This window comes from Hydra vulgaris, chromosome 07 (genome assembly GCF_038396675.1).
Source record: "Hydra vulgaris chromosome 07, alternate assembly HydraT2T_AEP".
Classification (NCBI taxonomy): domain Eukaryota; kingdom Metazoa; phylum Cnidaria; class Hydrozoa; order Anthoathecata; family Hydridae; genus Hydra; species Hydra vulgaris.
Genome location: NC_088926.1, coordinates 19,701,061 through 19,726,245, shown reverse-complemented (window position 1 = coordinate 19,726,245; position 25,185 = coordinate 19,701,061). Strand labels below are relative to the sequence as shown.

Sequence of the window (25,185 nt, the reverse complement as noted above, 5' to 3'; positions counted from 1 at the left end):
AGATTATTTATTGTGATCGATCGAAACAGAAAAAAACTGAAATAAACCGAAATTTCGGGTACTCAAATTCGGTGTCGAAAACGAAACCGAAAATTTGGCAAATATTTTATCGAAACCGATACCGAAATTTCGGCTAGTTAAAATTTATTTCATAAAAATTTATTTATAAATGGAGTTTTACATTTGTCTTTTTTTTATACTCGTATTATGTTAGAATTAATTACACGTGTATCCTGAATTGAGTTTTAATACATAAGCTGGCAATATAAGTTAGTAGCAAAATTTAACAACTGGCGGATTTTCTCTGCAAAACAAGATTTTTCGAGGTATTTTGTGAAAATTCTCAATATTTTTGAGAAAATTCTCAATATTTTAGTGTAAATTCTCAAAATATATTCTGAAAGTTCTAAAGAAAAATTATTTTTCTAAATTAGTTAAAAATTGGTTTTCGGTATGTTTTTCAAACGAAATTTTGCTTTTTACCGAATTTATAAAATGTACCGAAACCGAAACTTCGATATCAGTTCAAACTGAAATATCGGCCGAAATCGATACCGAAGCAGAATTTCGGTCGATCACTAATCATATATATAAATAAGGAAAGGTAACGTCCCTAATATAGAACCTTGGGGTGCAACTTTAGAGCATTTTATTGTTAAAGATTTGGCATCATTTAAGGAAACAAGCTATCTATTAAGAAGATATAATCAAAACCATTGGGGAGCAATATTTTGAAAACCATAGTGTTCTAATTTATATATGAGAATGGAGAGATCAACAGATTTATACGCCTTCTTTAAATTAAGAAACACAACCAATGCAAACAGTTTATAATCAAGAGCTTTTCTAATAGTCTCAGAAATTTTAAGTGCATGAGTTTTTAAGTGTTTGTTATGAAAGCCATACTGATAGTTTATATATTTTACATATATTTTTTATAGCGCTTTTTATCCCATAATGCAAATATAAATATTTTAAAACCTCTAACAAGAAATTATAGACTTTTCTATTAATTATTTATTACAAACTTCAACTTTTTCAGTGATGGATCCAGAAATTTTTGATGGGGGAGGGGAACGGAGTTGATACTAAAGCAAAAAAAAAAAGTTCTTAAATTGACAAAAGGACCACTAAATTGAATAATTTTTTTTTTAATTTTTGAATGTATACAAATGAATACATGAATAAAATAATGTTAAGGTCCATAATTTTAGATTAAAACTTCCTCTGCACAAATAAATACGGACAAAATTGCAATAATTTAAACATGTGTTAAAAGATCGTAATCTAAGAAAAACAATGTAACGCAAATTTGTCTCTAATTTAAGGGGTTCAACACCGCACAACTTACCTCAACCTTTTATAAAAAAAAGGTTAACTATGAGGGCCGTTTAAAAAATTAACTATGAGGGCCGTTTAAACAACGTCGGCCCAATCACTTTGACACAAAGAAGCCATAACGAACTCATGATTTAACTTTTTAAAGTTTTTAAACGTATTAGAGATTTTAACAAACAAGAGATTCCATGTCAAAATCAAGTTTTTTAACAAGATCTAAGTCAAAACAAGCTTTTTAACAAGATCTTTTAAATAGATTAACAGGTTAGACAATTTACGAAATGGCTTGCCAAATATCAAGACAAACGCATAATATGTTAACAACAATAAAGCGGGTTTTGATTTCTGAATGAGCTGCAATCAGCCATATTAGCTGTCATAGTGCGTAAATGCCAACCTTCATGGCTCATAATAGTTACAGCAATTACTAATGCAAATACCACTAATATAAATATGATTGAGTTTGAGAGATATTGCTAAACTTTATAACCAAGCTGTCTTAGATTTAGCTAACCACAAGATTTAAAGTTAACAACAAGAAAAGTATAAATATAAGCGCGGCTTAGCGATTAAGCTAAAAATGAGAAAAAGAAAAAGTTTATCAATCATTATTTTTCAATAGGTTTTACAATATTTATATACAATAATTTTTTACTTTCATACTTTTTTTTTTTTAAAAAAAGCATATATGTGCATCATAGCAAAAACTTGGCCGCTTTCAGGAAGCAGTCTCATACCAAGTATGAAATCTCCTGGTTGAGACATATTGACTAGTTAATTTGTGAGTCTCTTAAATTACACATTATAATATATATATATACTGTATTTTTAACCTTTAATTTTTTATCTAGTGTGTAACTGTCTTATTTTAAAAAACCCATTTCCTAAGAAAGTGTTTCCATGATTTGTCTATGTTTGCAACATTTTATGCCGAGATTTCAACTTTTTATTTATTATTAATAAAGTTAAATTCAGCGTAAATAATTAACATGATGTCATACAAACTCTATAAGCTACTATAAATAATGAAATGTCTGAAATAGATGCTAGCGACATGAACGTACAGCATGCGTTTGTAAAGTATGTCCGATTTATATTAAGTAAAGTTTTTAAAACTTAAATTTTTTTTTTTTAAACTCTGCTTACATGTACAACTCTGCAATATGGCGATAGAAGATTTTTCTGTTCATTTATTTTCTGACACAGTTACACAAAGTATTAAGTGAGTTTTGACAGTAATATTTATAATTATATATATATAATTATAAATATATAAATACATATAAATACATATACACTCTGTATATAAATATATAAATATATATAATTATATAAATACATATACACTCTGTAGTAGCAAAATCTGATTACCTTATGACTATCTGGTTATTGTCAAATAACCAGATAGCTATTTAACTTATGGGATTAAAAAGAATTAAGTAAACCTGTAAGACATTTCTATAACAAAAATGTTTTTTTTTGTTGTTGTTGAGGTTGCCTTTCTAAATAATGTCTCAACAAAATGTTAAAAAGAAAAAGCGTTTTGGGCAAATCCGCCTCTTTAAAAAACACAAATTTAATTAAATTTAACGTATTTTTGAACATCAATATATTATATTAGGTGTTAGTTGTATGTGTTTTTAATATAGCAATATGTATTTTACATATTTTAATCTATACAATAGAAAGTTCTATGTTTTATGGTATTTTTATAAAAATTTATTTTATATTAAAGTTAAAAAGCTTGAAAAAAAGTGGGGGCCAAAGCCCAATAAACCAGAATAGCTGATTTTAAAAAAATAAAAAAAACGCGTCATTAATATGCGGACAAAAAGTATATTATGATCCCACACTGGTCCTGTGTAGGCTATTATCCTCAACCAACTGCGGCTGTCGACGTAGTTCCGTTTCGCTCTAAGGATTTTTAGCTCCGTTTCGCTCTAAGGATTTTTAGTGTAAGCTCCGTTTTGCTCTAAGCTCCGTTTCGCTCTAAGGATTTTTAGTGGACCAGCCGTGGCTAGCCAGTGATGGTATAAGAGCGGCTAGCCATTGCAGGACAAGAGCTAGCAGAACAACGATTAGCCATTACTATACCGTACCATTGTTATTGTTATAGGTTTTCATTGGGCAATTCTATTTGAATCCCATGTATATTTTCCTTTTAGCCCCCGTTTTCTTGATTATTTGTCGTTTTTTTCAAACAGAATTGGCTGCAATTTTTTGGTTAAAAAGTTGGCGTATTTTTCATTTGTTTAAGAACATTAAAAATGTATTAGGCACATAATTATTTAGGGATATGATTATTTAGGTACACAATTATTTGGGCACATAATTATTTGGTCTGACAGTTTTAATTTTTATAATTAAGTTTAAAAAATAGATTTAAATTTCAAAATAAATCTACGCAACAAAATACTGTTATGTACAGTAGTTTGATTCGAAACCATTCGACAATGGTGTTTTTTTGCAATTCATTTTCAAAATAATAATTTATTGCATATATACTTATACAACACGGTTACAGACTGTACACAATATGGTCAAAACATATATACAGCATGGTTATTATGTTACAACTACATTTGTTTTTGTAAGTAACATCTAAATTTGAAACCATTAACATGACATCAAACCATAGTTACTTAGACTAATAATGGCTAAGGATTTTTTATAACTTTGTGAAGTAAATTTGTAATCTATATTACAATGCAAATTTACAATTAACCTAGTGTAGGTATATTACACTTATATTTATTCAAAAATTTACATAAATTATTATGGACCAAAACTCCATTTCATCCCCATTTCATGCTTTTAAGATACGTTTTATAATTGTATGTTTGATTTACTTCACTGCAAATTTTAAATAAAGTATACAAAACGCTGTGATAGAATGATTTAATACTGTGAATAGATCACTTTATAAAATGTTGCAACAGTGTGATTTAAAGCATCTTAAACAATGTTAAAAAGGTGCACAATATCATTATACAATTAAATTATTTATTAATGAACATATGTGATAAGCATTTGCTCCTTGCAAAAGAGCATTTTAAATGTAATTAAAATTAACCTTATTTTTTGTAATATTTTTTCATATACAGAAATTATTTTATTTTATAAAATTTAGTAAATCTAGTCATTAGTGATGCTGAATATGTGTGGAGGGAAATTTTTCTTCACTTTCTGAACAATGAAAGCAGAAATAAAAACTTATTAGAATAAACGTAAAACTATTAGATTTTTATGAAGCATTTTACTTGACATTTTGTTGTTTAAACATAATCTTGAAACTTTTGTTTCACATTATGTTTAATGCTATAGTTTCATAATATTTGCTACATTTGTGTGTACTTAATGTTGCGCCACATTAATAATCACAATTTCTAAAAATGAAGCATTAATGCTATTCAATCTAAAAAATAAAATTATACTTCAAAAAATTTTTTTTTTATATAAAAAATCGAGTAACAAAATAAGAAAAAGTATAAAATCTATAAAATAGTGTTTATAACAAAGTTGCAAAGAATTAGGGATAAGCTGCATACTAAAGCAAAAATCAGCTCACCAATTCTTAAAACTTTTCATCAGAAATTCTTAAATATTTTTAATGAAAGCGAGAGAAAAAATAACTTTGAAAGTTTTACATTAAGCCAAGTCAAACACTTTTTAAATATTAAGATGAAAATTAAATATTAAGATGAAATATAAGATTACTTTTAACATTATCATTTAGAACTCATCTTAAATATGGGGCCCCATTAAGGAATTCACATATAAAGAAACATGTTGTTGTGATTAAGTCCAACATATTTTACATATTTATCATATAAAAACTCAATTTTAAACCTTCCTCTCCACATTGGAAATAGAAGATCAAGAGTTGATGAGACTTAAATTTAATAACAACTTAAAATTTTTATTTTATTTTATTTAATTATTTTTTGCCGTATAATACTATTTACAATGAGAAAAATTGTTTACATATAAAATAAATGGCCGGAGCAAGAAGAAGACATATATTGTCTTATCGCCGAGCCCCGTTTACATTAAAGCCGTCAGTACAATTTAAAAAACTTAAAACATAAAAATAGGTAAAAATATTTCCACAAAGATATTACAAACTATATAATATGATACTAAAACAGTATAAGTTTGCAATAATAGCATATTTTAATAGAAAATAAAAGTCAGGAAATCAAAACAAAAATAGGTGAAGACCTTTTCAGTTTACTTATTTTATTTTATGATCTAATTTTAGAAGAACTATTTTAAATCGAAGTTTTTTCCTAATAAGGAACATTTACATACTATTTTGAATTATTCTAAAGAGATGTTTTGAAAATGTTATTTTAAATAATTTTTCGAAAAAATTCATTCCATAGAAATGATCCACGATATTGAATTTAGAATGAACTGAGTTTTAAATAGAATCTTGAAACCACAAAATTATCATTTGAAAAATTTGTGGGGTATTATGAGAAATTTTAGTTAAGTAAGAGTGAAATATATTAGGTGACAAACCATGTTTTGATTTAAAAATGAACAGGATAACTTGGTATATATTAAGTTTATAAACATTGAATGCATTAAGTTCAACGAAGAGAGGCTCTCCATGAGCAGTTCTCTTAACGCCAAAAAAATTCTGCATGCAGTTTTTGTCTAGCATAGATTTTTTTTAACCGTTCCATAGTCGCTCCTTCCCCATGCAATATTGCAATAGGATAGATAACTATGGATGAATGAAAAAAATATAACTTTTAAAGACTTGATATTAAGAAATGGTTTAACTCAGAACAGAAAATTTTTAGAATAGAAAAATTTTTGCAAATTTTATTTTCAATATGAGATTTAGAATGAGATTTTCATTATATATTTTCATCTAATATTATTGCCAGGAAGTTAAGATATGATTCTCTTTTAATAACTGAATTATTCATAAAGAGATTCGGTAAAATAAAATATTGGTAATAATTTAATAACTTAAAGTAATAAATTGGTAATAATTAACAACTTGATGTAATATATTGGATAATGCTTCAACAATTACAGAAAATTCTATTATAATAAAAGACATAGACAAAATATACAGATAAGATATATGTAAAAAAAAAATCAAATGGTCACGTTGCAACTAATAGCTCAAGAAGGGTCAGAGTCATGAAAGATTGAGTGTTTTTTTTTAAGGTCAAATATGTGAAATTAAAGGGAAAAAATATACGCATAAAGGCGGTTCTCTAAATGTTAAATTAAAAAATATTTGTATATATATTTGTCTTATATATAGATGGCGCGGTGCTAACTCACGTGTAAGTTACTATATATATGTTTGAGTTCTGTATGAACCTCTGGCACGATGTTCAAATCTTTCACAAATATTCCCGTTCTTCGAAGTAGCCTTTCATCAGTTGAATCTTACTTCTTGCAAAACTCACCAGACTTCCCAAGCTAGCACACTTACGTTGGGCCAACGTATGTAAAACCATCGCAAACATCGGCTGTTTTTTCCAATGCAAAACCAACGTTGATCCAATGTCATTTGTTTAATGATGAAATTAATACCGACGGAACTAAAAACAGCTGGCTCATTTACATTGGTTCAATATATGTAAAAATATCGCAAAAAATTGATTGTTTGTAGGATCTAAATCCAACGTTGATCCATTGTATATAACCTAACGTTGATTCAATATATATAAATTAACGTTGATCCAATGTATGTAAAAACATCGCAAAAATTTGATTTTTTTACGATCTAAAGCCAACGTTGATCCAATGTTATTAACCCGTCGTTAATTTGATGTATATACATACATTGGAACAACGTTGGATTTTATACAGTGGATTAAAGTTGCGTTTGCATAGAGAAAAGGCGGATATACAAATGTAGATTTGTATAATTTATGAGAATTTTTCATTTAGATATTTCAGTTCATCGTGGAAATATATATGTTTATATATTTTTCTCTTTTTTATGTAATGAAATACTAAGTCACAAGCAAAGCAAAAATGAAAAATGTCTCTTTAATCAGATGCAACATAATATGTACAATCATATGAAACAAAAACTGTTAATTCAGCATCAAAATGGCAGAATTACATATGTATATACATTTATACATATATACAACTATCCACGCGTATGAACATATATATTTTATGTTTAAATGCATATGCTTGACATAAAAAATAAAACAAATTAGTTCAGTTCCAATAAAAGGTAAAGATAAAGTTGTGCAAACGTAAAATATAACATTGAATCAACTTAAAATCCAAAGTTTTGCCAACGTAAAATACAACGTTGTGCCAACGTAAATCAACAAGTTGAATCAACGTAAAACATTACGCAATGCCGACTTAAAATATAACGTTGAACCACCGTTGTTTTTTGGTTGTTGGCGACGTCACATTTGTAACCAAAATGATATAAAAACAATGTTGGCGGTCGATGTTGGGCCAACGCAACGCACAACATTGTTCTAACGTTTTATCATTGTATGTGTGCTAGCTGGGTTACTTGCTCTTTGTGAGACGTATTTAAAGTCGGCTATTTCTACTTCAGATCTCAGTATTGATACGTACTATCCTTTAATTTGCAAAAACTCTAATAGTCACATACTTGGCTTAGGGGTATACTTACGCAACAATTCATCTATTTGTCAAGAAATCAGGTTTTGATTTTTCTTTTATGTGCTTCTGCTTAGCACCTCTCCATCATCTTTGTCTCTGTTCTTTAATGTTCTCCTTCTTCTCAAAACATATCTAAAGTTTTCAGAAAATTTTAGCATGCTGGTCTTCTCCATGAGAGCAACATTACTGACCTCTCATGGAAACCATATATACAATCAATAGCTAAATTAGCATCTGTTACAGTTGCTTTTCTTTATCATGCTTGTTATTTTCGGACTCATGATTCCATTCTTTACCTCTACAAATTTCTCATCTGTCCCTGTATGGAACACTATTGTCATTTTTATTATTATTCTAAATGTGCTCTTTCTCTTCTAGACAAGGTCTAAAAATAGATTGTAAACGTAGTTAGACCCGCTCCATCTACCAAACTAAAGCTTTTCTCCAGTCGTCGAAAAATTGCATCTTTTTCTATTTTCTATAAATACTATCATGGTCGCTGCTTGAAGGATCAAAACTCATTCTCGTTTGATTTGTCCTTCCTTTTTCTTAAACTCTATTCTTTTTTTTCTCCCTAAAAGTTCTTACTTAATAGTGTTATTTTGCAACCCTATAAGAAGTGAATCAAAATTTAATAAAAAAAAAGACGGCAAAATTTCAAACCGAAAAATTGATTTTAAGCCAGAAAAAATGAATTAAGAATGGTAATTATGTTAATTGTACTAAAAGATTTTAGAGAACTCAATTAACGTGCTAGACGATTTTAAAGAACGCCATTTATGAGCAAGACGATTATTTGCATTTCTTTAAAAGAAGTTTTTTGTTGAACAGTTTTTATTAACAATTTTAACAATAAAAAAAAATTAACGAGAAATGCAGTAAATTATAACCTTTCGTCTAATTTTAGCCAACCAATCACAAATAGCACCACTTTATCATAAGAAGTATTCATTATTTTTGTAAAATTAAACTGTAGAACAAAAACCTATATTGGCTTTGTAGTAGAAAAATCACTTCAAAAAAATTTTAATTGATTTATTAATATTGGGGACACAGAATTATAACATATATTATATTTTTTTAAACTAAGCAATCCATCAAAATGTAACAATATCATCGCAGTTTTCTATTTGACTTATTAAATATAAATTTTGAGATAAAATTTTATGTTTTATCATTACTTCATTTTGCAAAAGAAAAAATACACTAGAGTATTAAGGACTTAAGTAGTGTAGTATTAACTGAAGAACTTGTTACTAAAATTAACTTAAACAATTAACTAGCCATAATGTTTAAAAGGTTTGTGTTAACTTAAAAAGCAGCGTAAATTCAAAAAATATTTTAGACATTATAATCTATCTCTACAAACTCTTACCACTGACAAATGTCTATTATTTTTGATGTTTGAAATCTCGTTTTTACTGAGACATTTCACAAACTCTTTAATCACACTCGAACTGTACTAATCTTAAAAGTAAATTTTCTGACTAAATAATACAAATGTATTCATTGATTTAGTTCAATTTGCAATGTATACAACATCTTAAATAAGTTTCATGGAACTTTAATAGTTTTTGTATTTTGCTGAACAGAAATTAATATACGAAAAATCACCGTGCGTGGAGCTTTTCAGGGTTGAGGTAAAATACTTTTTATCAAATACAAATACAAATACGTAAATTCTTGATTTTTTTTAATACAAATTCAAATAAAATATATGCAATCAGCATTTTCCACATACAAAATTCAAATACAAATATTTGTAATTTAGGTTAAGACCTTACTGATAAAATGGTCTACTACATATAAAATATCTCTTAAAAACAAAATTTTAATTTATTTTAGTGTTAAAAATGAAAAAAATAACAAAACCTTTTGTATTTAAAAAAAATACTGGTTTAACTAGAGTATGGTTAACTGTAAATACGTTTTAATCAAATAAAAATATAAATATTTAAGGAAATTTTTTTACAAAATATAATACGAATAAAAGTACGCCAAATTAGCCCATTTTTACCAAAAAGAATTACAATACGTATTTGACCTTACGCCTGCTGGGAATAGATGATAGAGCTTTGTAAAGTATATGTTGAAGTTTTGTTATTTTAAATTAAATTATTAAAAAATTAAATATTGGTGACAGAAGCGAAAAAAGAGTTTATTTTTGGAAATATTTTAGGAAACCTTACGTTTTACTCTTTGTCTCATTCTACGCTTTATTTTACTTTTTATCCTACGTTTTATCCTATTTATCTCATTATCATAACTTTACGAAGATTTATACTAATTATTATTTTCGAAATTTGAAAAAATTTAATATAAGTATTCAATTTATACAACTTCTCACCTTTGTTTCATATTTTAGAAAATAAAGTAATTTAAAGAAAGTAAAGAACCATCTAAAAAAATAAATCCTTTTATATTTCTTTCAAATCATAATCATATATTATTGAGTTTATTTTATTTAAAAAAGTTCTCACAGTCTGCTTTTTAAATATTTTCATATTTTAATGATCTTTGCATTTTTCAATTCATCGTAAATTTTTAGATTTATTTTATTTCATTAAAGTTGAAAAAAGTTATAAATATAATTTATTCAATTTAAATTATTATTATTATTTAATTTTATTTAACACCCTATGTAATTGACACGGTAAAAAGTAAAATAAGAAAGTTATTTCCGGTGATTTTTACTTCAGAATTTTTTCTTCAAGAATATCTTTGAAAATTCCTCTTTGCTCTTTTGTATTTCAGCACTCTATCGCATATCTCAATGTTTGATCAACATCGGAGGGAATTTCACTTTTGGAAGGTGCAACTTTTACCTTCTTTTTATTTTGAATCAAATTCTTAAAATCTAACAACTGAAAACGGCATAGTTCTTAGACATCATTAACAAATGAATGTTGAAACAAAGGGCGTTCTAGCTGAGAACAGATAATGTCTGCAGTTGATCTATTATTCAGAAGACGAAGGAACAAGTTTAATTTATTTTGTCTAATACTTTCTGAAATTTCCTGGATTCCAAATAGAGAACCCGCATAGTTCCTACAGTGTTTTAAAACATTCAAAAACGACTATAGCGCATTCCTTCCAATTATATCTAGCTTTTTCATCAAAGCAGAATTATTTCCACATAGCTCCATACCATAAGTTAAAGTAGAGACTGCCAATGATTTATATATATATATATAGGAAATAGAATTTGGGTGGGCAAACCGGAGCTTGAACATCAGCTCTAAAGTTTGAGATTTTTTTATCAACATTTGTATGACTGAGTGAAACAAAAAGTGAATGTTCAGTATCCCATGTGAATCCCAAATGTCTTAGTTTATTTTGAAGATTACCAGAAATCGTTATCGTATTGGTTTGTATTTGTGCTTTACCTAAAATCAAGAACCTAGTTTTTTCAGCATTTAGTTTAATACAATTAATATTACAGTAAATGATGCATGTTTTTATAACCTTTTTGTGACCAGAGAGGGTTGAGCTTAAAATATGATATCATCCGCATATGCTACCACACCAGTAAAGTTACTGTATATAGATGTGCCGACAATATCTTGATTTTTAATACTTACTTAGCTTGTCTAAGAAGAAAAGAGTTTGATTTACAACCTTGATATAAGACTGTTGCGCTTCTGTTGTTATATAACGAAGAGATAGTGTTAACTATACAGAGTGATTTTTTACCAAAACAGAGATAATTTTTTACCAAAATATAATTTATCAAATAGGATACCCCAGTTAAAGCTATCAAAAACTTTTTCTGCGTCTAAAGAGCATAAGTACACAGGGGAATTGTTGCTGTTGTAATGTTTAAATGTTTCGCTTATTAGAAATTCTGCATGTAACGTTGAACAGTTAGTATTGAATCCAAATTGTAGAGGGTGAGTACCTCTAATATCCGGACAAATAATTAAAATTAGGTATTCTAGAACTTTTGTAAAGATTGGTATAATACTGATACTGCGATAATTACTTGGGCTATCTAAAGATTTTTTGTAAGAGGGGGTACAATAATGGGTACAACAAGGGGTACAATAATTGACATCGACATTAGTATTGGTGTCCATCCATACTTAATAGAGTAATTAAAAGATTTGATGAGCCATTTTGTATTTTAAAAGTTTTGCTGAGATACCGAAAGAGTCAGGCTACTTTTTTAATTTTAGTTTCGAAATAGCCCTAATTATGTTTTCTTCCGTTATTTTTACATCGTCATGTTTTGTACACGAGGGAATTTTTCGATTTTTACTACGATGTGTTATTTTGGAGTATTCAGTTCTTTTTTGAAGTGGTTTGCGAATTCTGAAGTAATGGATTGGTCTTTTTTATTTTTTATGGTAAATAGCCTAGAATTTAAGTCTTTAATTAGGCATCTGAATGCATTCCAAAAGTTATTTAGCTTAGTAATTTTTAACTTTTCAATTTTAATAAACTGTGCAAAAAATTTATTATTTTTAGCCAACTTGACGGCTATGCAAAAGTTTTTACGAGCCATTAGGTAACGATTGAAAGTTACAGAGTGTAAATCTTTTAAAAATCCAGAATCTCTCCATTTTTTTAAATGTGTCGAAAGAATTGTTTTAGAGCGAGTTAATTCAGGTGTCCACCAAGATTTTGAATGCAAACATTGTTTTTTATTGTTTAGAGTTTCCTTAAAAGCTATTTGAGCGCTGCCAGTAATTATTTTATAGGTTTGAACGAGGTCATATTTATAATCATCAGTAAAATTAAAATTGCTAAAGTAATTGGTTAGATTATCATTAATATGAATTTATAAAGTTAGAATTGTTCCAAGCGTAGCTAGGAATATTAGTATCAGCTGCCATTTCAACGGTATTGTATTTTGTTTGCTTACCTCTAACTTCAACTGATATTGATAGTGATCACTCAAATTATTTGAGCACTCAGGATGAACAGTGCATTTAAGACCTAGAAAACTTGTATATTTTGATACAGCAATGTGATCAATATATGACGAATTTGTTAGTGTCTGGTATCGATATTGCCGTTACCTTTGTAACTATTAATTAAACCCTTAACAATATCTAGTTGATTTTTATATTCTTCAAGTGACAAGAAGCTGTTTCGCGATAAGGAGAGGATGAGGTGAGAATAAGGAGAGGATTAAAAGAGGATGAGGAGAGGCTGTTTTGCGATGAGGAGAGGTGTACTCCAGTAACTATAATATTAAGTTTATTTTTTTCGAAATTTATTGCTAAAGTATGATCATCTTCGTATATTACTCTAATATTTCAGAATTGATTTTTTCTTATAAAGAACGCATTCCCACCAAATGGTAGACCTTTTTCATGTTTATTAGATTGATGGAAATAATTGGAGTGTGTATTGTTAGATATATTTTTTATTATGGAGTATTCAAGTTTAAATATCCAATATTCACATAAAAATGTTATATCATAAGTGACTTTGCAAAGTCAATATTTGACTTAAGACCCTGACAGTCGAAAGTACATATATCGAAAGTTGTTGAAGGTTTTTTTTTTTCTCTTATGCTGCTTGGATCCATTTTTGATAAAATATTTTATCCTGGCTCCCTTTGGATTCCGGATTTTGTTCACTGTTTTTGAAAAGGCGTTTTGCCCTTAAAGGTTTTACGATTATATTACTGTGCCATAACTCAGGGTTAAAATTTTTTGTTATTTCCGAACTGTTTACTGTAACTCGAAATGATCTATTATACTCGTTTACTTTATTTGCGACAACTAACAATGGCGTAATGTTTTTTCTCGAACCATATAATTTTTAAGATCTTCTTCATTAACTTTATTGCATATGCCTCCCACAAAGACATCAAATTTATGTATAATTTTTTCACCTGTAATGCTTTTATAATCCGGAATTTTAGTTCCAAAAATAGGCTTGACCACGCGGTACTTTTTTTCAAAAGATAAATTTTGGTGGCGTGTGACAGCACGCACGGGTTTTTAATGTATGTTTGGCGATCGTAGAATAATATCCGAATTTAAAGTTTTTGTTTTTTCATTGGTATTTGCGGTCGATTTTGTTTGAACTTCGACATTCGCATACGTTTTTAATAGTTGTGATTGATTTTTATCGTGTGAAAATATTTTATCCTAGGTTTGTTTAACTATATTATTTATAACATCTAGAATGAATCTATTTTTTTCACTATGCGCAAAACTATTGCGTTTTAGTTTTGGCATTTGACTCAGCTGTAAGATAACGGAGCCCGATTCCAAACTTTTGTTTGTTATATTTAATTTTTCAATAGGCTTATTTTGAAAAACTATTTTTTCTTTTAATAATCTGAGTTCCTCTTTTATTTCCTTAAATTCTTCTTTTCTTTATTTTCTTTATTTATTTCCTTTAAAATATGAATCAACTCTTTTAATGATAATATTAAAGATTTTTTGTTGAGATGATAACTTTAACAATCTCTTTGTGAAATTGTTTTGCAAATAGTATTATTGAGAATATATAAATATCCAAAAATTAATTTTATACTTTTTACGAAGGTTTTTTTTGACTGAATTTACTGGATCTAGTGTTACATTTATCTCGTTAAACTCCTCGGTACAAAATGTATCAACTATTTCAGCAAATAGCCGTTCTCGAAGAGTTCGAATTAAGTTTTCTGATATTAGATTCATATTTAGTATAATTAAATCTTTCTGATGCAAGCATATTTCATCAATATTCTTTATAAAATTATCTTCAAATGCATCCATATCACACTTCAGATTATCAACAATGTCCTCGATTGAACGTGGTGTTATCTTGATTTATTTCACAGTTTTTTCTCTTAAAACATGTCCTTGCTTGCGGAATATCAAGCGCAAATATATATTTTATATATATATATATATATATATATATATATATATATATATATATATATATATATATATATATATATATATATATATATATATATATAAATTTATAAATAAAAAAATATAAATTTATAAATAAAAAAGTATAAATTTATAAATTTTAAAATATAAATTTTTCTACAGGCGCGGATTCAGCTTTTTTTGATGTTTAAGATAGCTAACTTCCTAACATGGAACAAACTTCAAAAATTTATATGTTTATATTTTTGTTAAATAAGAATGGTTTGAAAAAAATTGCGATGATTGGAGTCTCGGAACGAAAAAGCCCTAAAATTAAAATTTCATACAATAATCTCTTAACGTTCAAAAAATATGACCTTATAAAATTTGTAAACCCCTCAAATTGAGGGGGGTTCAAACTTTGTGTAGCCATAATTATAGAATAATAAGAGATTATTGTATGAAATTTAGAATTTATTTATGAATATAAATTTATTTAAGAATAGTTCAAAAAATATTTTACGAACTTGTTGCTCTCTTGTTTCAGGCAGTTGTGGCCGAAGTTGTAGAGCTTTTTTGTTCCCAGACTCTAATCATTGCAATTTTTTGTAATGCATCTTTATTTGATATAAGTATAAACAAATAAATTTTTGGAGTTTGTTCCATTTTAGGAAGTTAGCTATCTCAAACATAAAAAAAAGCTGGATCCGCGCCTGTAAATATATAAAATTTGATTTGCTTTAAGTTTATTAGAACAGTAATACATTTAAATGCTCTTTCACGGTGTTTCCGTTAGGTATTCTTGGAGCACCTATAAAAAAAAAAAAAATTTCCAAGTCAAAGGATTGTTGTATATTAGGCCTGGTGAATAAAAACAAGCAATCGCTTTTACTCCGCATTTCTGGTTTAATTTCTCAACTTTACGAGAATAAAAATTTGAGCGTCTGCTCAAATTTTATTCATGTAAAAGTGAGCAATTACTCAGCGTATTTGGAGTAAGTTGCTCAGCTTTACGGGAATAAAAAATTGAGCGATTTAGCTCTAAAGCTGAGCAATTACTCCAAAAACGCCGAGCAAAAGCAGTGGCCTTTTTTTTATTCTCCCTAATTTTACATTAACGTTATATGGGATTTCAAAGGAAGAAAGGGATTGATAAAGACAATTATTTATTTAAAAGATTTTTTGAGTACAACGATGCTATGCGACGCATATGCAACGTTTTATGGTTGTCCCATTGTACGAACCATGGCCTATGGTTGTACGATTGAGTTTACCATTAGCTTTTTCATGGCAATTGCTGATGTATTTTTTTCCTATTTATTGCCTATTAAACTTAATGCGTTATTTTAAAAAGTGTTCACTTATGCTGTTTGTGTTTCTTTATTGCATTTTTTAACAGAAAAAATATATTTCATTTTACTTTTGAATATTTTTACTGCCTATTTATAATAAATAAGCTCCAATAATTAATGTGAATATCTTTATAATTTTTATCTATCTAATATATGAATATATTATATAATTTTTATTTATCTATTTATAATAAATAGGCCCCAATAAGTAATGTGAATATATTTATAACTTATTTTCTAAATCAAATTGTCATCTTAAGAAGCGTTGATTTTTTTAATTGTTTTTTTTTTTTTTATTAAACAATAACTTCTATATTTTAAGTTATCTATTTCTTTTTAAATCTAATATTAAAGTATTATTCATTTTGTATTTACAACTTTTATTTGTTAATTGAATTATTTCACTAAAGTATCTTTGTTGTTATAAATTTGATATTTTACTAAAGTTGTGGTTATTTATATATTATTTTATAAAGTCATTTTTTTAAGATGGCAGACAAGAATTTCGTTTACAATCCTAATTTTTTGAACACTAACTCGTTGAATCAAAGCAATCGTTCAAACAAGAATTTTAATCTTGAGCAATCGAGTAAACTTATAAATATCGATGCTACTAGCTTAAATGACCTTTTCAAATGCGCACATTCGGAAAATCAGCGCGATGTTTTGGAGTCAGTTGTTTTTGAAAATAATCATAACAAGCCTCCAATTATTCCCAACGAATTAGATCAGGAAAGAAAAGAGGGTAGCCATTTAAATATACTTGAAGTAAAAAAAGTTCCCTCAATATGTGATTTTAAAAATTTTACTAAAGTAAACGACCATGTGATAGGCATTAAAACGCGTAGCAAGGTTTTGAATTGCAAAATAAGTGACATTGATTTACGCTCGTCAAGCCATTTAAACTTAGATGATAAACTTGAACGAAAAAGAACATTTCGGAAAAAAGATCAAAACATAGAAGAAATTGGGATCCAGTCACTAACTAGTTATAGCAGCCTTGACAACACATTTTCTAAAAATAATGATTTTGAAATAATAACTACTAATTCCCCTCTGTCCTCAAAAATAAACATAAAGAACATTCAAAAATATTCCATTAAAAATTTTTTAAAATCTTCACAGTCCCCAGTTGGTCAAGAATATAAACAATTTGCTGACGAAAAAAACACAAGTATTCAAATTGAACGCAATTCTTTTGATAAAACAAAAACTTCACCTAACAACTATAGCCTAGATGAATACATAAATAACACTGGCTTAAAAAATACATTACCTATCAAACATTCGCAAGACGACGAAAAAAACAGTGAACTATTGAAATTGAATCGTTTAAAGAAACGTTTTAATAGTATTAAACAACGAAAAGATAAATTATATTCGGTAAAATCGCCTCAATCAAATCAAAGTGAAGCAATGAATAGTGCGTTTGAAACGCAAAAGAAACTAATTCAGAATAACATGAATAATTTATATTTCGAAAAGAGGCTTTCTATTTATAAAATAAAAAGCGATGCCATAAAGAAAAATAAAGATGTAGAGAATAATGTTACTAACCTTGAAGGGGAAATAAAGTATGCGCAAGATTCAATAGAATACGATTTACCGAAAGAAACACTCGAGGAGTCAAACTTAGTAGATAGTAGAGGTTTGATTATGAAAGTAACATCGACGCCAAGGGAAACTTCTCGCAATTCCTCTAAAGGTAAACTATTTTATACTTACGAACTAAACTAAAGATGTAATTATAGTATTGATAAATAATCTGTTACTAGGCAGTAGTTGCTAGGTAAGTGATGCAGTTAAATGGGGCAACATGACTCTTTATGTGGTTATTTTATTGTAAGAATGATTAAAACACACTTTTATAAAATGTGTTTATCACCTCAAGCTTTTATATAAAATAAAAGCTAATAATATTAGCTTTTATTGATTATGTATATATATATATATATATATATATATATATATATATATATATATATATATATATATATATATATTTATATATATATATATATATATATATATATATATATATACACATATATATATATGTATGTATATATTTATATATATATATATATATATATATATATATATATATATATATATATATATATATATATATATATATATATATATGTATAGATATATTATATTAAAGAAATGATATTATTATCTCTTAAATATAACTGTTTTGACTTGACTATAGGGTATTTCTTTTTATTTGTAACAGCAGATTTATTATTATTTTCATTTGTATTCTAAGCTTTATTTCAAAGTCTTGGCAAAGCATTTTTACCAACTTTAATTCATCGAAAGCAATAAGGAAAACAAAAAAAGTATTAGTTTCTAGTTATGCCATAGTTTTTAATCTAAAACGATAGTTTCAAATCTAAAACGATAGTCTCTAATCTAAAACGATAACTTCTAATCTAAAACAATAGTTTCAAATCTAAAACGATAGTTTCGAATCTAAAACAATAGTTTCTAATCTAAAACGACAGTTTCTAATCTAAAAAGAAAATCTAAAACAAGCAAAAAATGTTTTTTAATAAGTACAAATCTTTTTTATTTTTTTGATGTAACAATGTAAAGTCAAATATATATTTTTCCAAACAATTATTCAGATCAGTTTTTCTAAAGAAAAAATTATAATTGAAGGAATTAAATTAGTAAATTAAGTTTAGCATTTGAAAAAAAAATGTATGCTTCTTTTTAGGTAACATTATCTTTTATTACATATTTACTTTATATTACATATTTACCATTTTTTACGTTATTTTTTTAATAATAACTTTAATTTGATAGAGAGTATCCAGAGAGTTAAAAGACGTGGTTAAAATGTTGTTTACATCAGTTAATACCTTTATATGTTTAAAAAATTATATTGGTTAATTCATCTTAATTAGGAGTTTTAACTATTTCAGCGACATTTTGTATTTGGATTACTGACATCTCTGTTGCTAGGAGACCACATATTTGCCTTGAGATGTCGCACGACCTACTTTTTAAGTAATGGTTAATTTTTTTTTTTTTTTAGTTTTAAAATGCTTCTTTATTGATTTTAGCATAAAGTAGCATTGACCTTTTCTTATGCTTAAAATCTCGGAGCTTCGATCTTAAAATAATTGCAAGACTGACCAATAAAATACCAAAAAAATAAAGCAAGGTTTTATTGTACTTTACTCATTATTGTAGGCAACACTTTTTTTGATTTACATTGCAATAGTTGAAATGTCTTGGGTGGTTACGCATGCTTTTACATTATAAGCTTATGCTCGTGACCACCGTGCACTATGTTTAATGAACATTCCAATGAAAAAGGTGGCGACAAACATAATTGTTTTATTTATGAGGATATTGAACTTTTAATTAGTAAAACAATTACTTAAAGATTGACAAACAGGTTGTGTAGAAGAAGTTAAAGAGCCATACGATGGTTTCGTTGTGTGTAACCACGTTACACCAAACATAGCTGCGTTTACATTTCCGGTGATTATAACGCCAAACCACTGGTAAAGGGTGGTTCAGCTCCGAAAGCAGAATACATACATACATTTAACAAAACGCGAGCACATAGAAATACACAAACAACAACAACAAAGAAGGTGAGAACTCAATACTAACTAGAAGTCTCAAGCTGTAACTTGTAGAAAATATGCACAAATACTGGTTTGTAAAAAACTTATGTGAAAATTCATACTATTAATTGTGTTTACTAAACCATTATCAATGCTGATTACAGCAACATTAGCAAAAATTAAACATTTACTTTTGAAAGTTGTATAAGTTTTGCTTTTAAACTTCGTTTCCTCAATTAAACCCATTGACAATGTTTATTAGGTTCAGTCAATGAATTTGATTTTATCATTTTAATAGGATTTAAAAACTGATCCATGTTTTTGTTCCATATCAATAATTTATTGACAGTTATTTGCTAACAGATATCTTATACCCATATAATATATCTGTTATCCTCTTTGATAAATGTTGACAAGCTATTGGAAAATTAGTTTTTTATGCTGTAAGATCCGAGAAACTCCTGATGCACTTTTAGACTCTTCTCATCTACGTATCTCACTGATGGCTCAGAGTTGAACTCAATGTGGCACTGTAAACCTGAAAATTTGAAAAAACAAGAAAAATTGTAAAGCAGCTCGATATGACATGGCGATTAGATCAAAAAGAATAACTGAAAAACTCCTTAAAGTTTATACTTTAGCCTTTCGGAATTTTTCAATTTTTTTTTCAAATTCCATTCTTTAAATAAATATGAAAAAACTTTCATAAAGTTTATTTTACCTAAACCTTAATAAATTAGTTCAAAAAATTTGTTGAATATATAAATTCTTTTTTGAGTTTAAGCATATTTTGGTACAACCCTTTTACATTTGTTGTGCAGTAGTTGCGATCACCTGAATTTTATTAATATATTTAAAACCAAAAGAATAACAAAATGTTTAACGTTAGTTTTTCAAATTAAGTTTTACTATTTACTATTATCTTAATATAATTAATTTTATATTTTTAATGTAACATTATAATAGTTATATATAAGTTTTTACAATTTTATTAATTAGTTAAAATCGTATTCATGATTAAATTTTATTTTTGCAAATAATCAATGTTCTTCCTGAAATAAAGGGGGAGGGAGTATTTTAATATTTAGGTTTAATTAATAAACATAATTTTGAATTATTTCAGGAGAACCAAATGGTTATCATCAATTAGTTATACCGACTTCAATTGGTAATGTTAACTTGCGAAGCAATGATAACCAGGCCAATTTCATCATTGAATCTAAAATAAATAATGACTTTTTGTTCCAAGAGGTAAATGAGGATGAAGATGGTAAAAAAAGCATTCATTTCAAACTTGAAAATATACTTAAAGAAAGAATGAGCTCAATTAATGGCAAAGTACATGAAAAAAAACCAGTAGTAAACCAGCAACTGTTCTCGAACAAACATGCCACCTCTATTGAGGCTTTTAACGATAAGATACATACTTATTCAAATAGTAAAGTGACCGAAAATTTAGAACATTTAAAAGAAGATTCAATCCATTTTTCAAATCCGCCCAATTTTATTAACTCTGCAATGGAGCAGAATTTAAATGAAAAGAAAAAAATTCCAACTCCTTACCAGACTCTTCGCTTTAGCACAGAGGATAAAGAAGAATTAAAAAAGCGCGAAACACTCATAAACGAAATAAAGGCAGCGGTTTTGTTGAGAACTATTGAAGCCACGTCTAAAAAACCGCAAGAAGTTTACACTCCTCATAAATTACTGGCTAATGTCGATTTTATTGACCACACACAAAATATAATAGAAGCTCGGAATATAGTTTCTGTTAACTCCGAAGTTTCCGGTTATTCTGAAAACTTAAAAAGCAAACCTGATGATCAGCTCATAAAAATGAAAAATGCAAATAATTCTTTTGAAAGTTTTGTTATTACCCATGATAAAAAGTCTTCAACAAGTCGAGTTCAATCTCCTACTTTGGTTTTAAAAATGAATAACTTTTCTCCCTCCAACAAATCAATTAGTCCAATCCACAGCGTCATAACTTCTCCTAAACAAGAACATTTTTCAAACCATGTATATTCTTTAAATGAATCACAAACTAACAAGCCAGTAAAAAAAGTTGACTTGCGGCCAATTAACAAAGGCGCCGTTGTTGAAATGTTAAACTTTCATTTATTAGATAAAAATGGTTGGGATCGGCTTGATGAGACAAGGCGTTTTCTTTCGGAAAATCAATCTACTCCACAGCACTCAAGTTTATTAGATGACGAAAATAATTTTATAAAATTGGATACTATGAATGACGAAATTGGACATTCTAGACATTATCAACCTAATAGTCCGCGAATGTTTAGCTTGACAGATTCTGAATTACTCGTTGGACTTCAGATTAGTTCAGGAGAAACAAATCGTTCGGAAAAAAATATAAAAAGCAATGAGATTAACGGAGGTAACACGGAAAGTTATATCTCTAAAACTGTTTCAGATTCAAGACAATTACCGTTATTGGAAAATTATGAGATTAACAAACTGGATGCCAAAAATGATACTACTAAAACTGTTATGGAAACGAAGCAAATATTGTTGCGTGAAAATGATTGGCCAAACAACAACCATCAAAAATATGAGTATAAAAACACAAAAACGCTAGGTTCTCAATTTAACTCACTCGATACAAAATATGTCAATAACACTAAGTCAAGAATAATAAATGAAAATACATATTTAACAAAAGATGAATCTAAATTTGTACATCCTTTTTCTAATGGCGTTATAAAAAGTTTAAGTTCAAACGATTTAGAGCAAAAAAACAATCCGTTCGAAGTTGAGTCAAAGAAATTTATTACAAATAAAGCATTTAAAAAACAGCATGATAGCACTAAGTCTCCAAAACTCGTTAGAAGCAATTCTTTAATAAAACACTTTGAAAACAATGAGCCAGTAAAACTAGATAAAACTTCAAAAAATAGGTATGAAAGTAACGAACAAGAGAAACTTGAAACAAGTAACATTTTACAAAAACAACTTGAAACCAATGAGTCATTAAAAATAAATAAAAGTTATACCTTGCCGAATAAATTCAAAACCAGCGATTCGGATAAATTAGATAAAAATAATAAAACTTTAAAAATACTATACAATAACAAAGACTCAGTTAGTCAAAAACTTTACGAAATAAATAACAACTTAAGTGTTTATGAAAACAACGCTAAAAGTATAGCTAATAATATTGAGCAACAATACCCATCATGCAATAACACCTGGTTACATCAAATTTCGCCGGATACAAAATGGACCAATGAAAACTATACTACTGTCAATATTGGCAAAGTTACTATTCCTAAATATTTAGAGGTTGACACGTCAACAAGGTCAACAAGACCGGCAACTCCAACGACAAAAACAGAAAGCCTAAAAACTCTAATTACAGATGATTTATTTGAAATTAAAATGAACTCAGCTAACACTGATCCATTAACTAACGAAAACGGTTTGGCAACATCTAAACCCTCTACTCCGCGCAAACTTAGCTTAAGACTTAAACAGCTGTTTTCACCTACTCAAAAAAGAAAAGAATCACTATTTAGCTCTGATGAAGATATATTCCGTCGAAAAAATATAAATAAAACAGGAGGGCTTGATTTTCAAAGCAAGTCTCCTTTAAACAAGAGCGAAGATGACATCTACGAGAACTTTATAAGCAACGAAGAGTGGAAAGGAATGAAAGACTCCTGGAAATCAAGAGCTTGGAATGCGTTCAACCCAGGTAGTTTACGATCAAAAGACGATCTAGATAGCTTCTCTATTAAAAAACAACCAAAAATTAGAAAGCCGCTATCAATAAATACGTTTTCACAAAGAATTCGTAAAGATAAAATTTCTGTGACAGAAATTCCGATTTCTTTTGTAAGCAAAAATCAAGCAAAAATTGACGCAAACGTAGAGTCATTAAGTATTAGAAATAACAAATATAAAACAAAATAACACAAGTAGTAAACTTTTTTAGCATTCTCATGAAAAAGTGAAAATTAACTAAAAACTCGCTGTTTATTCTTTATCTGTAAATCGAGTTTAGGAAATTAATTAGTAAAATGATAATAATTACAAAAAATCCTAAAATACTAAACTAAAAGATAAAACTACTAGTTAGGAATCGTCCATAAATTACGTCATGCTTTAGGAGGGAAGGGGGTAGGCGATTTTGTGACGATTTGTTAAAAGGGGTAGGGGGGGTCTCAATTTTGTGACGCAACATTTGTTTTTTAGTTTTAAATTTAGAGAAGACTTTCCTTTAATTAAAAGAGTATTCGACAAAACCAAAAGCCTCAGTTGATGTATCTACATGTTGATTGTAAAATCAACTTCGCCTAAATCTTACTTAGTCGATGTGTACACTCCATTAACGGACTGTTACGGCTGTAACAGTCTATGAGCAATGCGGGTTCTGCGCTTTGACTTTATGGGCTAAAAACTTTTGTTAGTTAGTGCAAAAAAGTGTGCAGCAACAAAAAAACAACCTTAATGCACTGACTAAAAAAAAAATTTCGAACCAGGAACGGTTTACTAGCCTGAAACGGAATCCACTCAGCCACGCCAATGTTGAAAGAAAGTTATGTTCATAAAAAAATATTTTTGCATGTATAATACATTATATTGCATTATTATGTATTATATATATTATATATATAACAATTTGTATTTATTATATATCTGAAGAATAGGTTTTTAAAATTGGTATCATGTTTAGGATCGCGATGCTAATTTATACAATTTTACACGGAGCTATTTGGGTGAAAAAAAAACATTAAACAGACTGAAAAGTACTTATTAATTAACTCAAAGAAGCTCAGAAAACTATAGATATTATTATATTTAAAATCGTTTTGTATTTTGTAAAATTTTGTTTGGGATTACAAAATTGTCGCATAATATTAGGGGTGGGGGTTAGTAAAGTGTTACGGATGCGTTGCGAGGGAAGGAGGGGGTGGGGTCAAAGAATGTCAAAAGCTACGTGACATAATTTATGGACGACCCCTTATTAAATATAATGTTTTAAGAATTTTTTTCAAATATCATTTTCTATATTTTTCAAAAACAGTTCATTCGCCTGGTCATAAAGGTGTTCCAAGAAAACTTATCGGTCTTGTCACAAAGCACTTTGGAAGAGCATTTAACTGGGAAATTCTCACTGATGCATCGGCAACAATTGAGCACGACTACATATTATCCTGACGATTTTCTGACAATGAGCATCAACTTTTTTGTTTAATATTTTATTTAGTACTAAAATGTTTTTTGTTGATCTTAAATAAAAAAAAAAAGCAAGATAACACGTTGATTAAAGCGCTTACCTGATAACTGAGAGACGAGAGGTTCGATATCAACTTTAAGCATATTTGCGACATCGCGATGTGATGTCGCAAATATGCCTAGAGTTGATATAGATGTGATAGATCTGCAAGATAATATGTAGCCGTGGTGCAATTGTTAGGGTTCTCAGAACCCAGA

At 28.0% G+C, this 25,185-nt stretch overlaps 1 protein-coding gene across 1 annotated transcript; it reads left to right on the top strand.

The window, feature by feature from the left end:
* The first annotated feature begins 2,356 nt into the window (after positions 1-2,356).
* On the top strand, positions 2,357-23,716 carry LOC100205291 (metacaspase-2). Its single transcript, XM_065801301.1, has 3 exons — positions 2,357-2,560; positions 16,634-17,849; positions 20,855-23,716. Exons 2-3 carry the CDS (start codon positions 16,634-16,636, stop codon positions 23,659-23,661), a joined length of 4,023 nt encoding a protein of 1,340 aa, XP_065657373.1. The 5' UTR covers positions 2,357-2,560; the 3' UTR covers positions 23,662-23,716.
* Positions 23,717-25,185: the final 1,469 nt, after the last annotated feature.

What these genes read in the sequence shown, in the direction of transcription:
- LOC100205291 (XM_065801301.1), top strand. Translation starts at nt 16,634, where the DNA reads ATGGCAGACAAGAATTTCGTTTACAATCCTAATTTTTTGAACACTAAC. An exon ending in TTCTCGCAATTCCTCTAAAG is followed by an intron (nt 17,850 to 20,854) that starts GTAAACTATTTT and finishes GAATTATTTCAG; the next exon opens with GAGAACCAAATGGTTATCAT.